Below are 21,077 nucleotides of genomic sequence, written 5' to 3'. Positions count from 1 at the left end.
CTCCTTTTCCTCGGCTGGCTCGATCGAGGGCAGGGAGGGTCTTTGATGATGAGACAGAGAGCTGAATTGAGGGGCTCCTGATCTGTTTACTGTATTACCTCAAGACGCGTCTGGTGTGTTGACATGTCTCTCTTTTATCTGATTAGGGTATTTTTGGCTGTATGATGGGTCTTGGCAAGGGAAGATAGAAGCAATCGTGACTGAAAGGTAGGAAGAGGTTACCTAAATTGAGTCGCCTGAGATGGCAATAATGGTCAGCCGTGAAGCATAAGATACCAAGCTTGTCCTGAATTGTGTTCCCCTCCATGGGGGTGTTTGTTTTAAGACACAAGTGATACCATCCAAGCTTGAGTTGTCCAAGTTTCGGAAGCCGGACATGTCAGTAGCTGAGGGAGAGGAAAGTGCCTGTGACGCAATGTGGTCCGTGAAGCACAGAGGAATAATGCCAACTCTGCCAATCAACGATTCACCATTGACGTCGTTCTCAAGCACAAGACAAAGGTTTGCGGGTGATTCCTGGTTCCAAGGTAAGGCCGTGAGGAGTTATACTGCCGCACTGTATGCATTCACCCATGCAGAGCCCAACAGGTACTTCATGTACGCACTGACCATGCTCGGAAGTGGTTGCGCTGCTTCTCCACTGATACCCATCTTTCCGTATTCTTCTATTGGTCACTCTGAGAGATCATGCATGTCTTAATTAACGCGTTGACGCGTTTTGACGCGTTTTTACTGACCTCACTCGCGTCTCACTCGCGACTTGTGCGGTTATCGCGCGACGGTATCAAGAGCAATGACTACGCTACAGGGCCAATGGCAAAGAGAACGAGAGGCATGCGCTGTAGACAAGCGGTGAATGATCTGACAAAAACCGCAGCATGATCGGGTCTCGATTCTGCGGAATATTTGTGTCATGAGAAGAGACTTGGCTTATCATGAAGCATTTGAACAATGATAGGGAGGGGAGGAAATGCACAGATGGTGCAACTTCAAAAAGAGGAGACTCCAAGGTCTCGATCAAGGAGATCGAATATTCTTCGGCGATCGACTGACTGTTTCGCATGAAAGTATTTACATCGTCATAAGCCAACTGACTTGGGTGTGAAGACAACTTCGCCTTTGAGAGTTACAGTGCTTGCCTCCAGCCAAGATAGCCAACAAATCGCGCGTTCCTGCTTCTTCCAAAAGCGGGTGAGAAGTGAAAAGAACAAAGAGTGGTAGGGTTTGAAACGGAGCATGACCTCACCGACTCACCTGTGAAGGAGGTAACAGAAAAAGGTCACGCAGACACGTACACACCCACTATTCGACACCTGGACCTCAACCCCCCCTTTGCTGGGTTGTTATAGAATGGGAGAAGCGGGTACGGAGTAGTGGAAGGTAGACGAAAAAAGTGTGCACATCAAGAAACATGAAGCAAGAAACGAATGAATCGGTGCCGCAGACATGATACAGCTTAGCATGCCTCTGTCGTCATTCGGGAGCTCTGACTGACAACATAGAACCCTGCAGCACATCAACGTGGAAGCGAACGGTACGGCAAAGGAATGGAAGGGTATGGATGAGATGGGAACCATGGATGGGATGGTCCTAGCCCGTGCCGCGACGGCTCGCTCCCACCAGCCAAGGCAAAGTAAGGTAACTCTACCTTTTAGCGAGGAATACCCTCCACTGCCCGCTGGTGCATCAACGGAGAGTTTTTAAACTACTATGTAGACATCCATCAGACAGATTCTTGTGTGACTGAGGCACACCAAAGCTGCTCTCTCAGGGACTGCCTGATTGATTCAGCTTGGTCTGTTGGATCAACCAACCGGGGAGCGTAGCACAGAGTAACAATATCGCAACAAACTTATTCTTGTGTGGATGAACAATCGCGACTCGTCGAAATTGCCTGTGTCAACTTGACAAGCGAAGTCATACACGGCCTGCGCCTGGTTTAGGATGAACCAATGTTGCCCGGTGCATGCATTTCTTTTCAAGTCGAGAAACTAAAGCTAGTAGGCAGTAGCACACAAAAAATCTCTAACTGGTGTGCCTGGTTGCATGAGACCCTTGCAAGTTAAGTTGCATGTATCCATGTATGTGTAGCTTGAATGTCTTGAGTCAGGTAGGGCATCAAGCCCAACCCGGACGTCGAGGGCAGGCGGTAGTGCTAGAGAACCTATGAACCCTGAGGCAGTCAGTCAATTTCTAAGCCCAGAGGGAATTACTGTGGAGGAGAGGGCTCAAGTCAAACAAAGAAGCGAGGATATGTTGGTGGTCTACTCGCTATCTGTCATTCATTGACTTGGATATTGCCATGTTGGTCCATTTGATTGCCCTTACGTCTCTATGCGTATCGGCCGGGCTCTGACGGAAAGAGAAAAAGACCATACGGAACTGAGATAAATAGAAAGCTCTATGTGAGGTAGGAATATGACCCTGTGTCGTATCCCGGTACGGGTAGAATAAACGGGAAGAGTACCATCGTCGTATGATTGTGGAGATGTGTACATATTTGCCTGTTTCTTTCTGTCTTTCACTCTTTATTTTATTATTTTCTCCCCTCTTTTTCCCCCACCGTTATGGGTTCCTGACACGCAAAACATTGACGCTGCAGCATATATTCAGCTGCAGTGAGAAAATGATGTACATGTGCTTGTCTTGGATGTCCTGGTTATTTCGTGCATGACCATGAGGAAGGGATAGATGAAGGTTTATTGCTTTTTTGGTCAAACAGAGGGAGAAACATGGGGACGAATATGCAGGGCGGTTGATGTCAGAACTGTTGAAACGACGTCAAGAAAGCCCATAATCTCCCCTAGGTATAGACGGGAACAGATGAAGGGTTGGCAAGAAGGGGGCCTACTTTCTACCCTATGGCACCATTGGCTGGCTGTATTAATATTGAAGTTGAAGGGTTGTAGAGAGGGATGCATTATTCGATAGTATCATCCTAGATGCGGAGTCTCTCGAAGCAACACGCATGTAAGATTAAAGGTCAATCGAAGAGGAAAGAAACGAGGCATATGATATGTTATCTCGTGCCGTATCATGGAAATGTCCTGATGCTTCCGGACAAGAAGAGAGTGTGCTGAGACAAAGATCGAGGCTGTCCAGGATGTCTCAAGTGTCATGGTCCCAACTGGGCACCCACCGACGCTTGGTCAATTCCGTACAGTGCAGCGCTCTAGCAAGGGTCTACATGCAGAACATATGCCTCATCTGCAAAGAAACATGTATCATGTGCGAGAAACATGGGTCTTTCGTTCCTTCTCTGCCAGTAGTCCGACACCGTTGTAAAAATCCATCGTTACTACCCGGAAACAGTGATCAGTACCTATTTGCGTTGTCAGAGGCACGACGTGCGTGTGCACCTGCCCCCCTGCGACACCCTTGTCCCCTTCCATGTCCGATTGATTCCCAACACCTGGAGGCGGAGTGCTCGGGAGTGCTCTAACTACTAATGTGGCTCTCCAACAAAATACTTCGTCAAAGAACATTTGTCCTGGGTAATGGCGATCTGGTGGTGCACGGGGTTCTTGACCCTTACAGGTAGCAAAGTATCTACCTCACAGTTACTCCCAATGGTAGATTAGTAGTGGCTAAAAAGGTAGGTACACAAGTTAACTTTACCGCTGCCGCTAAAACGGGCGTGAACCGACTCAAAACTCACGGGAAGGTCCACGTTGCTGGGCGTCTGCACTGTATCTGCACCCTGAGACAGGCCCAGATGGTACTTGTCGCCTGCTGGTGGCTCCTTCCTCTGGGTGCGCGGCTTCACTCAACAACCCCGACGGTAGGTGGGACCTGGGACCCTCCTTCTCTGACCCCGGTCCAAGGCCCTTCTCTCTCACTTCCACACCACACCTCATCCAGATCCATATTAGGCCACTGCGTCCCCTGCCCCTTCCCATCCCATTCCAATGCCACTTGCCTGACCAACCCCCCGTTCATTCCAATTCCCACCACAACCACCGCATTTCCTGCTCTTCACTCCGACAACAGACAGACTCAGTTTCTCCCTACAACAACATCAACACAAACACAAACAGACAAACATCAAATCGTTTGCATTCTTGACTTTCTTAATAGTCGCATCGCAACCTTTCCATCTTTCAATCGGCTCGATCCTTCACCTCACCAATATCGCGCGCGCACTTACAAGCATCGTCAAAAAAACTGCCCGCCGTACCTACTTTTGCGCCTGGCCGCGTCGTCTATCCCAGTCGCAATCGCACCACACGCCAACCACCGCTTCGCCTTTCGCCCTGTGCACCAAACAACAACAATAGTCGCTGCGATCACATTTCGTATCTTTATTATTCAACCCCAAATAACAGAATCTCGTTACCATGCTTCTTCCGTCCGCGCTGCCTTGCGATGCGTCGCACTCAGCCCACTCTCGGCTGCAACCTTCTCTTTTCTCGCCTCCTGCCAGCCCTCCGGCTTTCTCGTCGCACGCATCTTTCACCAACATCATGACCACCTGTCGCTCGCTCCAATCACTACTATCAACACCTGCGCCTATTATCACCAATCCTCGCCCGACTCCTTCGCTCACTCAATTACCAACTCCACCGCTCGCCCATGCAGCACCTCCCCTGAAGTTGCGCCTCCGTCCACGCCCACAACGCCGTGAGCCAGTTGGTCCCAAGAAGGTAACCAAGCGTGCGGCACCGCGTCCTCTTAACAAGAGGCGCCGTGCTGCCGACGAGGAGGCGGAACGCTATTCATCGGCGAGCGAGTCTGGCAGCGAGTCACCATCGCGCCGCTCAACCAAGCAAGTCGCGCCCTCAACGCCAAAGCGTACGCGCATTGCCCCTGAGCAGTTGCCTCTCGGCCTCGACCGTTCCGACTTCCACAACATGCATCTTCGACAAGGCGGACATCTTCTCGGCGAGGAAGACTCCTCTGATGAAGAGGACTGGAGCGCCGAGGACGATCGTATCCTCATTGAAATCGTGTTAGAGAAGCTTAGATTGTCAAAGGCAGAATGGCAAGACTGCGCCCGAAATCTCGGCCGCGATCGTCATGCTGTCGACCGTCGCTGGAAGACCCTGTTGCTCAATGGTGACATCGGTCTCAAGTCACGACCAGGACACTAAGCAGCTCCAATTGGATCTACCAGAATATTTTCTTGTACATGATTTTATACATTTGATCTTTAGCGCAAGTCTCGGCCGAGCATCATCGGTAGCGAGCACAAAGAAAAGAGGTCTACAGGACATAACATGGGCAATGGGCTGCCCTTGGAGTTAGATATTTTTCTTCCACGTTTTGTAATGATATCCTCACGCGTGAATGCGTGCGTCTATTCAGTTTCACATTTGCTTTTTTTGGTTTTTTGGGTCAAGAATCGGAATTTGGTACCATAGAAGATATCAAGAATCTACAACGGAACGTCAAAAGTTCCACATTTCACTTAGTCTTGCCTACTGGTGTCCTGTCTCTTGTGCATCGTCGCTACTCTAGGTCGCAGTGAGTTTGAACACAGGGTTCTAGGAACACACCATCACGGTCTCCATCACGGTCTCCATCAGGGTTCAATATTGCGTGCGCCAACCTCCACATATTGTTCCAATACTATTATTGTGGCTGGCTTATCAAGAAATCCTATCAAAAATAAAACATTTTTTTTTTTTAATTACAGGTCTAATGAATTATACGAGGCGGATATTCAGGTACTGGGGAATGAGCAAGCTGGGCCAGTAGATCAAAAATATCTCTTCAGCTCATTTTTCTCTTCTCCCGCATGTCTATCCCTCCATGGTACATCGTGCGTCGCCTATCGCCTATCGCCCATCCCGCATTCCTCATGGACCAGGCGCACGGTCTCTCCGGAAATCACGAACAGACCATCGAACCGGGCAGCAATATACATGAGATTTGGTACTTGTCCCGATTTTCATCATCCTAGAAGTCCGTTTGTGCGTTTCACACCACGAAGTCAGAGTTTGAAATCCGAGCTTGGACTTCATTGTCGAGTCAGACAGGTTGGTGGCTTGTTGGGACACATATACACACACTACCTAGGAGTAATCAGCAGATTCGGTCACTTGAAAAATGGTGGCGATGTGGGAGAATTTCCACAAGTTGGAAAAACAAAAACAAACGAAAACCATCATTTATTTGTAACTTACCTACTACCTAAGGTTAGTAGTTTAGGTACTAGGTGGTCGAGTTTCTGTATAGAAGTTACCTAGGTACTAACCTAAGCTGGACTTGGACGTATCACGATGTTGAGTGTGTGGATTTTAATGCACATTAGGTAGGTGACTTCAGGGTCTGTTCATTCTCGCCTTCTTTCCTTCTTCCATTATTCGATCTCTCACCTTTAGCGTGCGCCTGGGCCCGGGGATGGGACGGGCGGCGACGGGCCGGGACGGGGGGTTACAACTGTTGCTGGGTAACGCCACAGGTTGTTTATTGTTGATGCGGAATTGAAATTAGGTATTCTCCTTTTGTGAGTGCCTGTTTAATGAAACCAGATTAATCAGTCGACCTAATGCAATGGTAGTGCAGTTTCATGTGATATGAATTTCATTTAATCTCCTGGAGCATCCGTGATGCTCTGGTGATTTATCTATGGTCTTATGCGTAATCATGGTAATACCTTAGCAATACCATGAGCTTCTAGAATCCGTAGCAATTCGTCTTGTACACCCCTTGCTTCCTGCCATGCCATGTAGTTCGTAATAGTATTATAAGTAATCCGTACAAACCCTCTATAGCGACTAAAAAAAAAAAAAGAAAAATGAAAAAAAAGAGAACCACTGTGCCTCGAGACACGAAACCGCTATCATTATGGGGTTCCGATGCTGGGAGGAAGACAGGGCATGAGCCATTCAAGCAAACCGTATAATGCGATGCAAAAGCCAACGAGGTTGATACACAAGCCGCTCTGCTATGCAGCGCAGAGAATCAAGTTCTGACAGTAGAGGTAGATCGTGGAGAAAAATGTGACACAATATATGAATGTGTAGGAAAAGGTGCGGGCTCTTGGACAATTGCTCAGGAGAACATTCCCCCTTCCTAAGGAGGCGTCATTTGTTCCTCCATGAGCATCTTGCGGACCTCTGTCTCGAGGGTCTGCTCTGTCACACCGGGATCTTCATCAGTCACAGCACCAGTGACCTTATTTGCCAGTTCGATTTTCTTCTGGCAAGCTTTGTAGATAAGCTCCTCGATAGTATTGGAAGCGATAAGTCGAATGATTTCGACTTCGCGCTTCTGACCAAGGCGATGGGCTCTGTTCTCGGCCTGGATGTCATCTTGAGGGTTGTCCGACTGGTCAAAGATGATGACTTTGTTTGCAGCCGTGAGGTTGATACCTGTGCCACCTGCTCCGGTTGTGAGCAGGAACACTGGAATATCCGGGTCATCATTGAACTCATCAATCAGCGTCTGTCTCTCTACAACATGAGTGCTCCCCATCAAGACTTGATGCCGGATATTCTGCTGATCGAGCACTTCCTGCAGCAGCTCAATGACGCGAGAAAACTTGCTGAACACAAGGACTCGGTCACCGTTCTCCTGATACAGATTGACGAGCTCGAGAAGTTTCTTCACCTTTCCGCTGTCCATCTCAGTCTCTGGAGGGATGTCGAACTTTCCGAGGAGGCCTGGGTAGTCACGACACCAGAGGTGAAGTCCAAAATCTGAAGAGTCCTTGAGTTCTTGGATTAGATGCTTTATGTCGGGTTGACGGAGTTCATCCTGAGAAACGCTATCCATCAGGATTCGAGCCATCTTCTCAACCTTCTTGTCATCAAAATGGCGCCTGAAAAGGAGCGGGTGGAGTGCTGCCTTGCGAAGCTGCATCCAGCAATTGTTCTGGTCATTTCCACGGCCACGGACTTTTGTGACGCGCTTGGACGGCTCAAGCTTGAACATCTCCTCATACTCGGCATACACTTGCTTCTGGTTCTCGTCCATGTCGCAGCGGACGACATTGCAGATCTTGGAAGGCATATCTGACAAAACTTGATCTTTTCGACGCTGGAGGATGAACGGCTCCAAGATAGTTCTGGCTCGCTTAACACGCTCACTGTACAGAAAAGCACCGTTTGAAACGTCTCTGATAGTGACCTTTTGGCTAAAAATGTACTGAATGTGTTGCATGCAGCCTTTGAAGATATTGGGGTTTATGAAATTGAGGAGTGAGGTCATCTCCAACAAATTGTTTTGAACAGGAGTTCCTATACAACATTAGCAAAAGCGCCCATTGAGAAGACCAGAGGTAACATACCTGTGAGGAGCATTTTCCATGATGCATGAATACGGCAAAGATCTTTGTATATCTTAGTCTCAGGGTTTTTCATCTTGTGGCCTTCGTCAAAAATGGCAGTGTGCATTCCAATGGACTGCATAGCCTCAATATCTGCGTCGTTGTTGATCTGAGAGTATGTTGCAAGCACGACGTGGAAGGCTTCAGGATCATGTTCGATCTCATATGCGATCTCAGCCCGCTCTGCCTGAGAGCCTCGGTATCCGATCACCGAGAGGTTTGGAGCAAATTTCTCAAATTCTCCTAGCCAGTTGTTGTAGGTACTTGGGGGAACGACAATGAGATTGGGCCAAGGCCGGGTTCCTTTTCCTTCTTTGCTCTCCTCATAATCCTGAACAAGGTGGCAAATGAGTGAAATGACTTGACAAGTCTTGCCGAGCCCCATCTCATCGGCAAGGATACAGCCTATGTTAAACTTGTAGAGGAGGGACATCCAATTCAGGCCTACAAGCTGGAAAGGTTTCATCTGGCAATGCCCATCCATGTACCTGGGCTGTTGGGCAATAGGCGGGCGCACGTATCTGGGCGCGCTGATGCTCGTAGGGGTTGGAGGCAGATCGTCTGAGTTTTGGCTTCGCTCTCGCTTACTATGCCCGAACGTATCGATATCCCAGGTATCGAGCTGCTGTCTGATAGCTTTTGCGTCACGGTCACACTTGCCGACAACATTGTCGATTGCGGCAACTGCATCAATAAAGACGCCGACAGCCTCCACAACATTCTCTCCAATGCTGACTTTGGAAGCCTTTCGGGCACCAGGCTTTTTACCGACGGTGACACGCCTAGCCTTGGATATGTCATCAAAAGGTCGCTTCTCGATCATGCAAGCAAGTTGCTCTTCCTTCATGCCTGTCATGGCAGCTAGTTCTTGAACAGTGCTTGTGTTGAGACAAGTCAGTACCCGATTATCCTCATCGTTTGAAGGCTCTGGCGATGCCTCCGCCTGATACATATCCTCCTGCCCATCGTCAACAAGGTCAATAATTAGCGGATCGTCGCTTGAGGCATGGGCGGGAGGAGATGATGGGAATGCCGGAGACGAAGGGATCGAGGTCTTTCGGAGACCTTGTACTAGTCGCCGTCGGGGTTTCTTTACAGGGCTGATGGATGCTGTGCGTGAGCGGGAGTTGGCCCGGCTCGCCGCTGCTGATGATTGGAGAGCCGCCTTGCTAATCAGACGTCTGCCAGGTTTAGGGTTGGACGCGGGCTGTTTGGACTGACGCATTTGTAGTTCGAGATAGTCTATGGCTTCTGTGAGATCGTTTTTGCATGCACTCAATGCCTCCTTGGCCTTGTGCGAAGGCACTCCTTCTCCAAAAACATCATAGATCTGTCGGAGTTTAGTCTTGATGGTCTTTTCCGAGCTCTCTGGTTCAGGATTGTACGCGAATGCCGAGATCTGTGCCTTAAACGTTGTCGGTCGAATATCGCCACGGGGAGGTGTGAGGTCGTCCTCATCGTCCGAGATGAGATTGATAGGCTCAACAGCCGGTCGCTTGTTGGTCATTGCAGGAGGAGGCCGTTGTGGAGGACGAAAAAAGGTACCGAGAGGGGCAACTCTGCTACCAAGAGTGTTACCCAGAGGTGTAGGTTTTTTAGGTTGTTGGAAGGGCGATGATGCAGGAACTTCCACAATGCTGCTTGCAGGAGAGGAGCTTCGCATTGGTGCAAGTCCAGGTTTCTGAAGGACTTGTGTTGGTTGTGTTGTAGTATCTCGGTCACGAAAAAAGGCAGACGGAGAGCAGGGAATTGTGTCCGTTATTTCATCGGCATCGTCAATGGTTATTGTATTGCGAGCGAGCGATGGGGTGCGAGGTAGAGCGTTTGAATGCCGGATTGGCAAGGGTGAAGAGCTTCGTGCCATTATAATAGTAGGTGGATTATTATGGGCGAACGAAACAATAGGAGTAAAAATCGAGGCTAGAAGTACTTTGGATCGTCTAGGGCGGGGGCTGCCACTGCAAATGAACGGATTGAGCGTTTGGTCTGTTCTTCTCTGCCCTTCTTATCGTTCGGCCAACAGAAAACAGAGCACTGGATGAAAGTGGCAGACCGGTGTCATTAAGGAGAATGCTTAGTAGAAAAAGGGGAGGAAAAAAAAATCAAGAAACGGCGTGTTCAAAGTCGGAGAGTGAGAGATGATGGTGCTTGCGAGTACCAGGAGGATCCCAATCCAATCCAAATCCCGGAGGGGTGTGAAGTGAGCGAGTGAAGGTGGAGATTTTTTGAAGTGCACTCAAATCTTTAACGCGACCCGCATCAATTGCATCACGAAGTCACGTGAATGTTCAACTTCGCGTCAGTGTCAGATACATACGGTGAAAGAGAAAAGGTTGGAAGGAGTCAATTGAATCAATCAGGGAAGAAAAACAAAAATGGCCCTGTTGAATTGGTAATTAGACGAACAACGATTTTCTTTATGGATCTCAACTTATGGTGAGAACAAAGAATTCCACATTTTCTATCTGATAGCGCGCGTTGATCATCTCATGCTTTAGTAGTGCTTCTTACTGGTAATCCTCAAACTCACCGCACGTGCAAGTGGGGACCTACCTCCTCTAACCTTCACAGCTCAATTGAGTAGTACATATCCTCAACTCGACTACAGCACTTAAGACGATACCGAGCCTAACACTCCTCTCGTACACTTTCAAAATGGCCACTCGACGCATCGTTGCTACTGAAAAGACCTTCCTCGATAAGGACGATCCCGTTGATGAGCATTCTAGTACTGCTCCTGCCGTTCCCAGGTAAGTTTTCTATCCATTTACCTTATTCAAACCGCCATTATTGCCACCTATCTCATCTTATGCATTGCACTACATCGATCACATCTATCTAAACTGACGATTTTGACAGCCAAGTCATCTACAAGCTTCTAGCATTCACTTTTGCCATGATTGTGGTCCCCATTGGTTCCTATTTTCTTACTGTTAATACCGTCTTTCGTGGTATATCTTTTCACCCTGACGTGTCATAATCAAGACTAATCACAAACAGGAAACTCTTCTCTTGCTGGTGGCTTAGCTGCTGTCTTGGCCAACGTCGTCCTTGTGGGATACATTATTGTAGCTATGAAAGAGGATCAGTCGGACAAACAAAAGCCAGAGAGCAAGAAGGACAAGTAGACGCAGCGTCATACATAGAGTTGATTCACTCTTTCATAAATGTGTATCCGGCAAGATAAGAGTCTCAGGAGGCAATCATCTCAATTATTTTCTCACGTCATCTTCATGACCATGCCTCGCTAGCTTGGGCGGACCACCATCTCTGGATGACCTCTACAGCCACGTGTATATGCTATGTACGTCTCAAGAGTGAGTATAATTAATGATGATCGTGGTGGTAGATCCATCCTCTGCCCTGCTCCTCGGGGAGACCCTCGAAGGGGTTGGCTTCACAAGGCCTGACCTGCCAACGCCCAGTACAGTTTCGTTTGCTAATATACCATTCCGAAACAAAACTCAAGTGCTTCGCCTTATTCCATTGGGAGAAAATAAACCGTATCGTCACAACTGTAAACCAATTTGACCCAAGTTAAACAGTATCTGCACCTCGCCCTAGAAGAGGGACGAATCATGAGGCACGGCAGCATACTCCAGGGGTCCATCGCGAAATCTGTCGAATAGTACAGGCGCTTAAAGTACGGTTCGATCGTGCCGTTCGACGTTGAATATCAAAGAAAACGGGTATCGACAAATGAAAGTAGTTGCATGATAAGGTTTGTTCCGTGTGCGTTTCAAACGTTGATAGTCATTACTGAACCGTTGGTTCTTCAAGAGTTTTTGCTGAACCTACGAGAAAACCAACTCTTGCGCTTGTCCCCGCCAGCTGCTTGCTGAGGTTGGTATGTTGACTGGTGAGTTGATGTCCTCCTTAAAAGGGTATTCTTCTGTTTCTGCGGTGGAACCGAGGCCTGAGCCTGTGTCGTAGGAGGTTGCAAATGCGAATGCGAAGGTGGTGGTGGTTGCGGTTGTCCCTCATTGTTCACACCAGAACCAGATGCTGGCCAAGGGCGTGACTGGTATGGCTGCTGAGGCTGATATGAGCCGGACGCATACTCATTCAATGGCTCGCGGCGCTTAGCCGGCATCGTCCGATCGATTGAGCTGTTGTCGCTGCTCGTAGGGTCTGTCTGATAGCCTGCGTGATCCGAATTGCCACTACCCGCAGCAGAAGTCACCGTCTCGTATGATCGATCCTTGTGGGGAAGAGGATAGATATTCTGATCGTGGCCGCTCTGGTACTGTGGCTCAGACTGCATTCTAGACATACGTTGCCGAGATGGACCAGTGCCAAAGCCATTGCTGTAAGCTTGCCCATCGAAGTAGTTGCTTCGGGTAGACCCATTTTCAAATTGATTCTCAGGTCTAAAGGAAACGGGGCGATTGTTGTAGTAGTTGTCGCGAGGGAAGCGAGGCTGACTATTATAGGAACTATTCCGCCTGTTCCAGTTGGCTTGTGAGTCCGTTTCTGTGCGGTGTTATTAAGTTGACTGAATCTGATGCAAGACATCTTACTTACCCGCTCGGTAGAGAGACTTGCGTGAGTAACCACCATCGATTGCGGCCTCGAAACTACGGATCGTGTCTAATGGGCGCTCCCACCTGTTTCGAGTCGGGTTCGACTTGTCGGGATCCGCTATATAAGTTGTCAGTGGTGCCATGTTGTTCATGCTAGCGAATCTACCCACCGATAGAGTTTCCGAAGGCATCCTTGTGTTGCATGGACCGCAAAGGGGCAAAACTCGACTCGGTCATCATGGCAGCGATGGCAGCTACTGTAGTGTTAGTGGGCGACCTCAACTTCCTGTTGCAGACTCAGGAGATGTCCTAACATACATGGCTCTGCTTCGCTTATGGCTAACGTGGGATCCGCTTTGCTATGTAAACGCTTCGCTTCCTTCTCGGCGTGGGTCTCTTGCAAGTCCTTGCTACCAGAGCTCTTATGCGACTTTTGAGAATGAAAGCTGAAGGTTCGGTTGTGGGCTGGCGGATTCTGCGAACCTTTGCGCGGCGAGACAGAGGCAGTCTCTTGATATTGCTGCTGTTGATAACCCTGCGCCGGATAATTCGACGGCGGCGGAGGATATTGGCGGTATTGTTCAGTGGAGGTAGCCATGGTCGCGGCGCTTGGGGGGAGGACTGTTTTATTTGATGTGGTGCTTGGCCGCAATGGATCTCAGAAAGGCCCTGGCTTGGCGATTAGAGTCTCAGCGTGATAAGGCGGGTGGAGAGTTGCAGGCAATCGACCGATGCGATGGGGATTGTGGATAAGAAACTGGAGATTGCAAGGAGCAACGCGGTCGGGGAGAAAAGACCGAAACCAGACCAAACGGCTACTAGCAAGGAAGAGCAGGAATTATCGTGGATCCTGGGATGAATATATTGGGAGTGGAGATTTATTAAGAGCTGCTGGCGTAAAAGGCTGTGATGAGAGGCTGGGCTTTCAAGCAATAGTGTGGCCCGGTTGCGTCGGAGTTTGGGTGTACGTATCGTATCAGAAAAGATCCCTGTAGATATGTTTAGGGAAGGGGTGGGGATGGCTCGTGGGCGGGCGCCTGCACTGCAAAAGAAGAGCCAGGTACGACAGGATTTATAGAACGAGTGGCTAAGGAGACAAGGCGATGATACCGTACTCTGCACACCAAAGTGAGGTGTGATGTGTCGCCGGTGGCTGCGGGTATCTCTGACTCCGTACGCGGGACGATGTGATTATTCGTTGGCGCTGTGGTCTTGGCCCGGACTGGTACTTTAATTCTGAACAACCGGACTACAGCGCAAGAGAACAATGCAATGTATATCTGTAGAAAGGCACTGAGTTCTTGTCCTTGGCTGGCCGTGAAACAGTCCAATAAAATTTGACCGGGATGTGGGAAAGCGAATCGCTGTTTTCTTTATCAGGCCGTGTTCAAATGCGAGCTAGAGCGGCGCCGGGTGCGTTTTGATGCTAATGCCTGCGGCTGCGTGATAATGATGTGGGATCGGCGTGCTGGGGGCTGATCCTCGTAAAGTGACTGCCGCTTTTTTGTGTTGTTTCTTTGGCAGTACCTGAGTATCGAGCTTATCCCCTTTCGTATTTGATTGATCTTTATTTATCACTTTGTTGGGGTATCCGTCGGAGAATGGATCTTCGAACAAGTCCAGTGCTTCGTAAGTGCTTGCGTTGGGCCTGGGTGATCACTCGTTTGGTTGATTTTTTCCCTTTGCTTTCTTGACGTCACTATTAATTAGAAATTTCTAGTGTCGGCTGGCGTGAAGTTCAGGGGAATTGAGCCATGCCACGTTGAATCTGATCGGAAGAATCGTCCGGAGTGGCTTGTTGCTGAGACTCTTAATAGTGCTCGTTTTTGATGGACAGGGGTCCAGCCGATAGTGGGCCTCGCGTGTTGTCGAGTCACTAAAAGGGTGACGGAACGGAGTTGGAAATTTCTCAGAGGCCGGGAGCAGTGAAGATTGTCGTTCAAGCCAGCCTGGGGATTCGACTGGAGATCGAGCTAATACCGCGAAGCCAGATGCCGTGTGCTGGAAACCTGGGAATGGCCAATGTGTGTCAAAGTCGTAGGAGGAAGCGTTGATTTGCTAGTGGGATCCTGCTCGTTGATCAATTACTCGTGAATGCGCAGGTGAGATGTCTAGGTAGGTAGGTTCTTGATAGGTTATCGAATAGCGATCTGCCCCTGCAGATGGGCTCGAACCGATGATAGCTTCAGCGCAAAACCAGTAAACGAAAGACAAACAAAGAGCAGGCAAAGGAAGCGAGAGTGAGGAAGCGAGATCTTTTCTTGGTGAAAAGTGAGGAAGCTTTTTAGGAAGAATGAGGGGAAACTACGTAGAGGCCAAGAGGTTTTTAAGTGAGGTGATATGCTTCTATTAAGGTCTGATAGTAGGGCACCTTCTCATCGGTCGGGATGGGATGTTCGTGTCTAAGTTGGTAGGAATCGGCTTCGTCGCTTCCTCCGTATTCGCCGACTCCATTATGAAAACCAACCAAAGGAACGACTTGGTGCTCAACACCACACCGATATTGGTATAGATGAACAGTTGATACACAGACTAGGGCCAGTTGGAGGCGATTGCATACGCGTACAACATCAACATTACAGCATGGAGCCTCTGCGACTGCCGAAAATGTTTGTATCAGATCTCGAACAGCACCTCTGAAGAAGAGAGCCTACCTTAGGTAGAGAGGCCTTCCCTAGGCCATACCCGGAGAGTATCGAGACACACCACATCACCAGGTCATGACGCGTCGTTTCCCCTTCCTCCCCGGCTACTGCAGTGACGGCCACGACATGCATACGGGCTCTCTACATATGTACAGTACATCTGCATCTACATTTGTTGCTTACCATTTACGAGGATACAGGAGCTTGGTGGCCCAATGGGGGAGAATAATAGCTGCAGAGTTGCAACCGCTTACACCAAAGTTCGGTCCTTGAATTCTCCTTCAAGGCTAATAATTCATTTACCACCCTGTGTAGCTGATGATGTTGACTTTTATGGTTTTCACTGTAATCGTCGTAAGCCAGAGGCTAAGCCATTAAACTCAATGGCTCCTCCAATAGACACTGGACGGTACCATCCCGTCAGGTATCCCACTCTGTACAGAGTACCGAGTAATATACGTTCTAACGTTAGTAGTTTATTATATTTGCAGGAAGTTGGTCTCGACCGACTAAAGCCAAGAATCATCATGGGCATCTGGATGGCGCTATTGATGCCATGCCACGTCTTGACTTCTGAGGCTCCGTGTTTGTGCATGAATGCCTGATCAGATGCATTTTTGTCCCATGTTGTGTGAGCTGAACTGAGTTGAGCTGTAGCCTGTGGTGCGAGCCAAGTGCAATGTAGCACAACAAAGGGGAGCACTAAGTACCTAGAGTTAGGTACCTAGGAAAAGGTGGCCAGTTAGTTAGTAAATAGCACAGGCTCTTTCTTGAAAGGCTGGGGAGGCTGGGGAGCTGGATTGAGTTGAGATGGAAAGGAGCCCTAGTACTCCGTAACTAATCGCCGCCTGTTATGGGCCTCTCTCAGCAATTTCCAGGTCATCTTGACGTTGTCGATGGTTGTCTCGCCCCTGTTTTATCTCGTGTTAGTGGCTCCCACACACCATCTCTGGTGTTGTCTCTTCAACAGGCGCATAGATCCATCACGATATGGTATGGTGCGGTACCGATACTTATTATGTCGGGTGCAAGCTCAGCCACATCTAGGGTTCCAATTTTGAATCTCGATGCTTCCTGCTGATCGGCCCTTTGTCCAACTCGGCTTGGACGCTGCACAAACGCCATTTTTGTGAAAAACTTGCTGCCAGTCTTTATGCAAAGCCCCAGCGAATAAGGCACAAGATCCAAGCTCGTTTAGTTGCTTGGCTACGAAGACGACACCCTACCAACCCTCCACGGGTTGAAAGATTTGCTACCAGTAAGTCAGCTTGCCGCACTCCAACACCCCGGGGATGATACCCCGGTCAATAGATTTTGAGGGAAGCCTGAAGGCGAGGACCTGGGCTGCATTTGTAGGTATGGCATTTTGCTCTCGTCGAATTGCCCATCCATGGAATTGGTGTTTCTACCAAATGGGACAAGTTTCAAGATAGGGTCTGCAAAATAGGCGCTAAAACCAAAAACCAAGTTGAGATGATCAATGTTGAGTTTTTGTGTAGGCTAAAATAGAGCGGCGGCTTATCATAGGTTGTGGATGAGAGCGGTCTTACTGTAGGCCGCGGATAGATCTCAGGAGTAGATGATAGTAGAGCTGATATTGGACGCGGTTCAACTCTCGTCTGCCCTGTTTTATCACCCATCTCCGCCCTGTGAAACACACTTGCTAACGACGAGGGACAGGATTTGAACCTTGATTCTTCGTTGCGAGACATTTGTCGTTGAACACAATGCCTTGAACTCAAAATACCTGTATTGGCCATACACAATACCTATGGTTGGCCGGCTTTGCCGGCTGAGCCCCAACGCAATGCATAATGCGCCGTTATCCAGACAGGCCAAACGATCCTCTTTGCTGCTTGGTGATACTAAGTTTAGTTCTTGCTTTGCTTGGTTCGTCTCCAAAATCCAGGTAATTTGCCCAAGTGGCTCAAGCTGTAGTTATCATGTATACGATTTTGATCTTGTTGGCTAGCCTAACGACAACCATCCTCCTCGAGTTTGGAACGGCAAACATACGTCGTCCGTGGATGAAACAGTAGCGGTAGTTGCATGACATCTATACAGTCGGAATATTTTCCATTAATCACGGGTGCTCTCTGTCCAGCCCATCCCGTTTCAACGGTGACGGTTTCGCCCTGGCAACTCGTTTCCCGAGAACCTTCATAATGTGGACAGTGTAGGGCTTAACTTACACAGATTGATCCGACCGCCGCCAATGCATCTTTCAGTGGAAGGTAATTGGATGTGCCCTGACGGGATATTACCGCGGCGAATGACTGGTCAATATTTGATATCACAGCTATTGCATTTCGTATATGTATTATGCGGTGAAACTGCTGCACTAGGCCCTTGATATTGATACTTGGGTTGATCTGACGATAGAAAAACCCCTTTCCTCTTCCCGAACATATCATTCATACCTCCATCACCTGAACCTCAAACCCTACTGACGACGGTATTACCACATGTTCAGCTTCGCAATACTGGAAGGAGAGTTCAGAATGAGTTGGGATGTGAATGTACAGTCTTCTTATGTCTGGTTCTCCTAGAGCCTATAAGTTCCCCATGCAGACTCTACAAGAAGACTGGTCAAACCGCTCTCGTTTACATGCGAGACTTGCTACATGTTGCTGGGTGGTATGAGTACGAGTCTTGAACATAGAACATTCAACTGAACATCGTTGACCGAGGATGTCGACTTTGTATTCGCTTTTCACTCCCCTCTATAGTATGTCCAACGCTTCTCACATCTTCCAGCATTGTTGTGATTGTCCGTCGATAGTGATATCCTTGCCTTGAGCATGGCCGAGGCTGCGTGACAATAACGAGTTGTGTCCTTCAGGTTATCTTTAGTACATTGGCCGAGCCACATCTGGCGGATGTATCTGGATCATTGGTCTCTTTTGATTCAAGTAGGTACACAATATGGCCAGCATTATTAGGTGGGTAGAAGCAGGAGGCACGTGGAATGCGGTCACAAAGTTATGGCATATTACGAACAATATGGCAGCGTATCACATTACATAGAACACATGGAGGCAACCCGACGCAGGCATCCGAGTCTGTGTAGCCGTGGGATGGGGAACGAGTTGAGCCATCAAAGGTTGTTGTGAAGTGTTGTTTCAAAAGCAGTTTCCGATTCATCATAAGACGCCGACCATGGCTCAAAACTTCCCCGCACGAGTCAAATCACAATCCGGCTTTCAGGAACGCTGTGTACTGCCGTAATAGAGGCCCTGGACCTGGCATTCATCAATGATTCGCTTGTACCCTATTCACGACCGTAGCCGAACACCGGTCCCGAATCCCAACCACCAAAAAGTATTCCATCGCTGAAGCCCCTCTCAGTGGACTGCCCTGGGCGAGATCGAGTTCCGCCAACCGTTTCATGAAAGGGGAATGAAGTTGTATCATCAAGACGAAGGTGCTCAGGTGTGCAGAGCCTTTTCGGGGGTTGGGATTTGACGTCTTTTTTTGAATTCAATGCCTCAAAGCAAGGCAATATGTTTTATCCTTGCCTCGACCAATGCAGCCAAATGAGAACCGCCCTCACTACCAACTCCAGCCCGAAGCCCTTTTTTTATATCGACGAAGGGTACAACATGACACGAACGGAAGCACCGAAAGACTTGGTGGGAAGGGGGGAGGTGAACTTGGCGCGGACGACGCCGGAGTTTCCTGCAGACAAGTTAGATGGTTGTTCATGTCGTCGTTCACCGGGTCGAGTATTAATTACCGTGTGGTCGGGTGACCTTGCCCCAGATCACGCGGATCTTGGTGCCGCGGATCTCCTTCTGGCCCCGGTAGACGAAAGCAACCTTCTTGCCGAGATAGAAGCTATCATGACTGTCAGTATCCAGACCGACTGGGAACATTCCTCTCATGTTGACGTACTTGGCGGCGTTGGTGTCATCAACACCCTCAATCTTGATCAGGCTGGTAGCAGGGCGGGTGGTGTGACGAGAGCGCTGGTAGCTCAGGTGACGTCCCCTAAACCAATATCGTCAGTCCAAAATTCCTATCGCTCGTTGTGTTCGTGCCGTGGCTTCGCGGAATATCGATATCGAAAATCTGAAGAGTGCACACTTGTCTGGGCAAGTACATCCTCCTCATATCGCATGCGTGATAGACTGGCTGGCAGGAGGGTTTACTCACTTGACGTATACTATAGGCAAAGTTAGCGACGAATTCATCGATATTCAGATTTCCAAATTTGCGAGCCGAGCCCAGTCGGTGTGCTCGTCGCTTCTCTGGCGGGCGGGTTAAACTCACGTCTGTGGCCGGCTTCTGAAGGCATCTTGACTGTGGTATGACTTCCGTCCTCTCAAACAACCTGCGGTTAGTAGATAGCTGATTGTTTGAACGAAAGACCTTCGCGTTGGTGAGGTGCGTGTTTGGTGATTGATCTGTGGAGTGGGGAGGGTGCGCCAATCGCACTTTCCTGGTCAACCCTAGAAATCACGTGCTGGGCCACTTGCGGCGGATAAGAGGTGGCTGCTGTGGCTAGTGCATTCACGATTTCGATCTATCCTTTTAACAAATACCTTTGGTTAGTAGGTAGTAAAGTAGTTTAAACCAGTAACTTTGGTAGGAAGAAAATATTCTGGCTGATCCTGGATTACGAACAGGAATCTGGATCAATTGTGTCTCGAAGACACCTCGTTCTACAATGCTTTAACCGGTGAAGAGTGGTGCCAGTATTCCCATTATCACTGTCTTATAAATTGTCCTTGCGTATGAGCGTAGAGGTCCTTAGCGGCAATACTGGTCCAGCTTGAGCCTGGATAGGCTTGGACAGCAACCACCATTTGAAGCTCTCTCCAGATCTCAAGTGGCATGTTGACACGAGAAGTTCAACAACATTGGCTCTCGTGGCTGGGTAGAATATATTTCAAAGTACCATGCCATAAATTCCCTCAAGACAGCTGACTACCTTAAATTCACCGGACTTCTTGGTCAGAAGTTAAATGGAATCATTTCCTGCATTCACCTTTTCCGCCCCAATGATTTCTTGGTGAAGGTTTGGGGTTTAGTTAAAGCCGACACCGGGGAGAGAGGGGCCGAGTAGGCGCTCGTGAATCCTGGCACCGAAGTGCTTCGGAATTTGGTATCCGAGCAAGGCAGGTCAAGATGAGCTCATCGAAGATATTGATGGAGCTCACCATTTTGTCCATGTGAGTTCTTTTTTACTTCATGTTGGGTGAAGAGGAGGATGTAATATCATTGGTATGCTAACGGCTATCTAATGAGTGCCTGTTGCGACCTTACACTCTTGAACCACATTATTTTTGGTCTATATAAATACCGACTGAGCGATTCATCAATAATTGACCCTTTACGGGCAGGAGTGCAAGAAAACAGATTCGGATTCTTAGCCGGCGATCTGATGATCGGAGTTTAATCGACTAGATTGTTTCTCGGTGCTTGCAGACCTTGGGAGTTGCTCAGTCGAGACATACCTATCTGGAAACCAGGGGTCTTGAGTGGACCTGTTGTTGTCTGGCAGGTCGAAGCACTGCATGTCACAGACTTCCATCACTAACAACTATGGAGAAGATCCTGAGACACCGCGGTTACGCCGTGAGGCCGGATTTTTGGTCTACGTGCTTGCCGCCAGATTACGAGATTCAGCTGGAG

General features: G+C 48.8%; 5 protein-coding genes; 2 read left to right on the top strand and 3 right to left on the bottom strand.

Moving 5' to 3' along the window:
- Positions 1–4,337: 4,337 nt before the first annotated feature.
- Positions 4,338–5,090, top strand: FFUJ_01470 (uncharacterized protein; the record flags this gene model as incomplete). Its single annotated transcript, XM_023578351.1, has 1 exon — positions 4,338–5,090. One exon carries the CDS (start codon positions 4,338–4,340, stop codon positions 5,088–5,090), a length of 753 nt encoding a protein of 250 aa, XP_023424101.1.
- Positions 5,091–7,017: 1,927 nt separating this feature from the next.
- Positions 7,018–10,136, bottom strand: FFUJ_01471 (related to helicases of the Snf2/Rad54 family; the record flags this gene model as incomplete). XM_023578340.1 has 2 exons in its annotated part: positions 7,018–8,183; positions 8,234–10,136. 2 exons carry the CDS (start codon positions 10,134–10,136, stop codon positions 7,018–7,020), a joined length of 3,069 nt encoding a protein of 1,022 aa, XP_023424100.1.
- Positions 10,137–10,927: 791 nt separating this feature from the next.
- FFUJ_01472 (probable Vacuolar ATPase assembly integral membrane protein VMA21) lies at positions 10,928–11,400 on the top strand (the record flags this gene model as incomplete). XM_023578328.1 has 3 exons in its annotated part: positions 10,928–11,022; positions 11,132–11,223; positions 11,273–11,400. 3 exons carry the CDS (start codon positions 10,928–10,930, stop codon positions 11,398–11,400), a joined length of 315 nt encoding a protein of 104 aa, XP_023424099.1.
- A 647-nt stretch (positions 11,401–12,047) lies between these two features.
- On the bottom strand, positions 12,048–13,393 carry FFUJ_01473 (uncharacterized protein; the record flags this gene model as incomplete). XM_023578317.1 has 4 exons in its annotated part: positions 12,048–12,745; positions 12,797–12,913; positions 12,966–13,049; positions 13,114–13,393. 4 exons carry the CDS (start codon positions 13,391–13,393, stop codon positions 12,048–12,050), a joined length of 1,179 nt encoding a protein of 392 aa, XP_023424098.1.
- Positions 13,394–19,020: 5,627 nt separating this feature from the next.
- FFUJ_01474 (probable RPL33B-ribosomal protein L35a.e.c15) lies at positions 19,021–19,737 on the bottom strand (the record flags this gene model as incomplete). XM_023578306.1 has 5 exons in its annotated part: positions 19,021–19,118; positions 19,177–19,277; positions 19,335–19,430; positions 19,596–19,605; positions 19,713–19,737. The coding sequence occupies 5 exons, from the start codon at positions 19,735–19,737 to the stop codon at positions 19,021–19,023; spliced, it is 330 nt and encodes a 109-aa protein (XP_023425486.1).
- Positions 19,738–21,077: the final 1,340 nt, after the last annotated feature.

The sequence above is a fragment of the Fusarium fujikuroi genome, chromosome FFUJ_chr01 (genome assembly GCF_900079805.1).
Source record: "Fusarium fujikuroi IMI 58289 draft genome, chromosome FFUJ_chr01".
Taxonomy (NCBI): Eukaryota; Fungi; Ascomycota; class Sordariomycetes; order Hypocreales; family Nectriaceae; genus Fusarium; species Fusarium fujikuroi.
The sequence above is the reverse complement of the archived record's forward strand: the minus strand, read 5'-3'. Positions and strand labels throughout refer to the sequence as shown.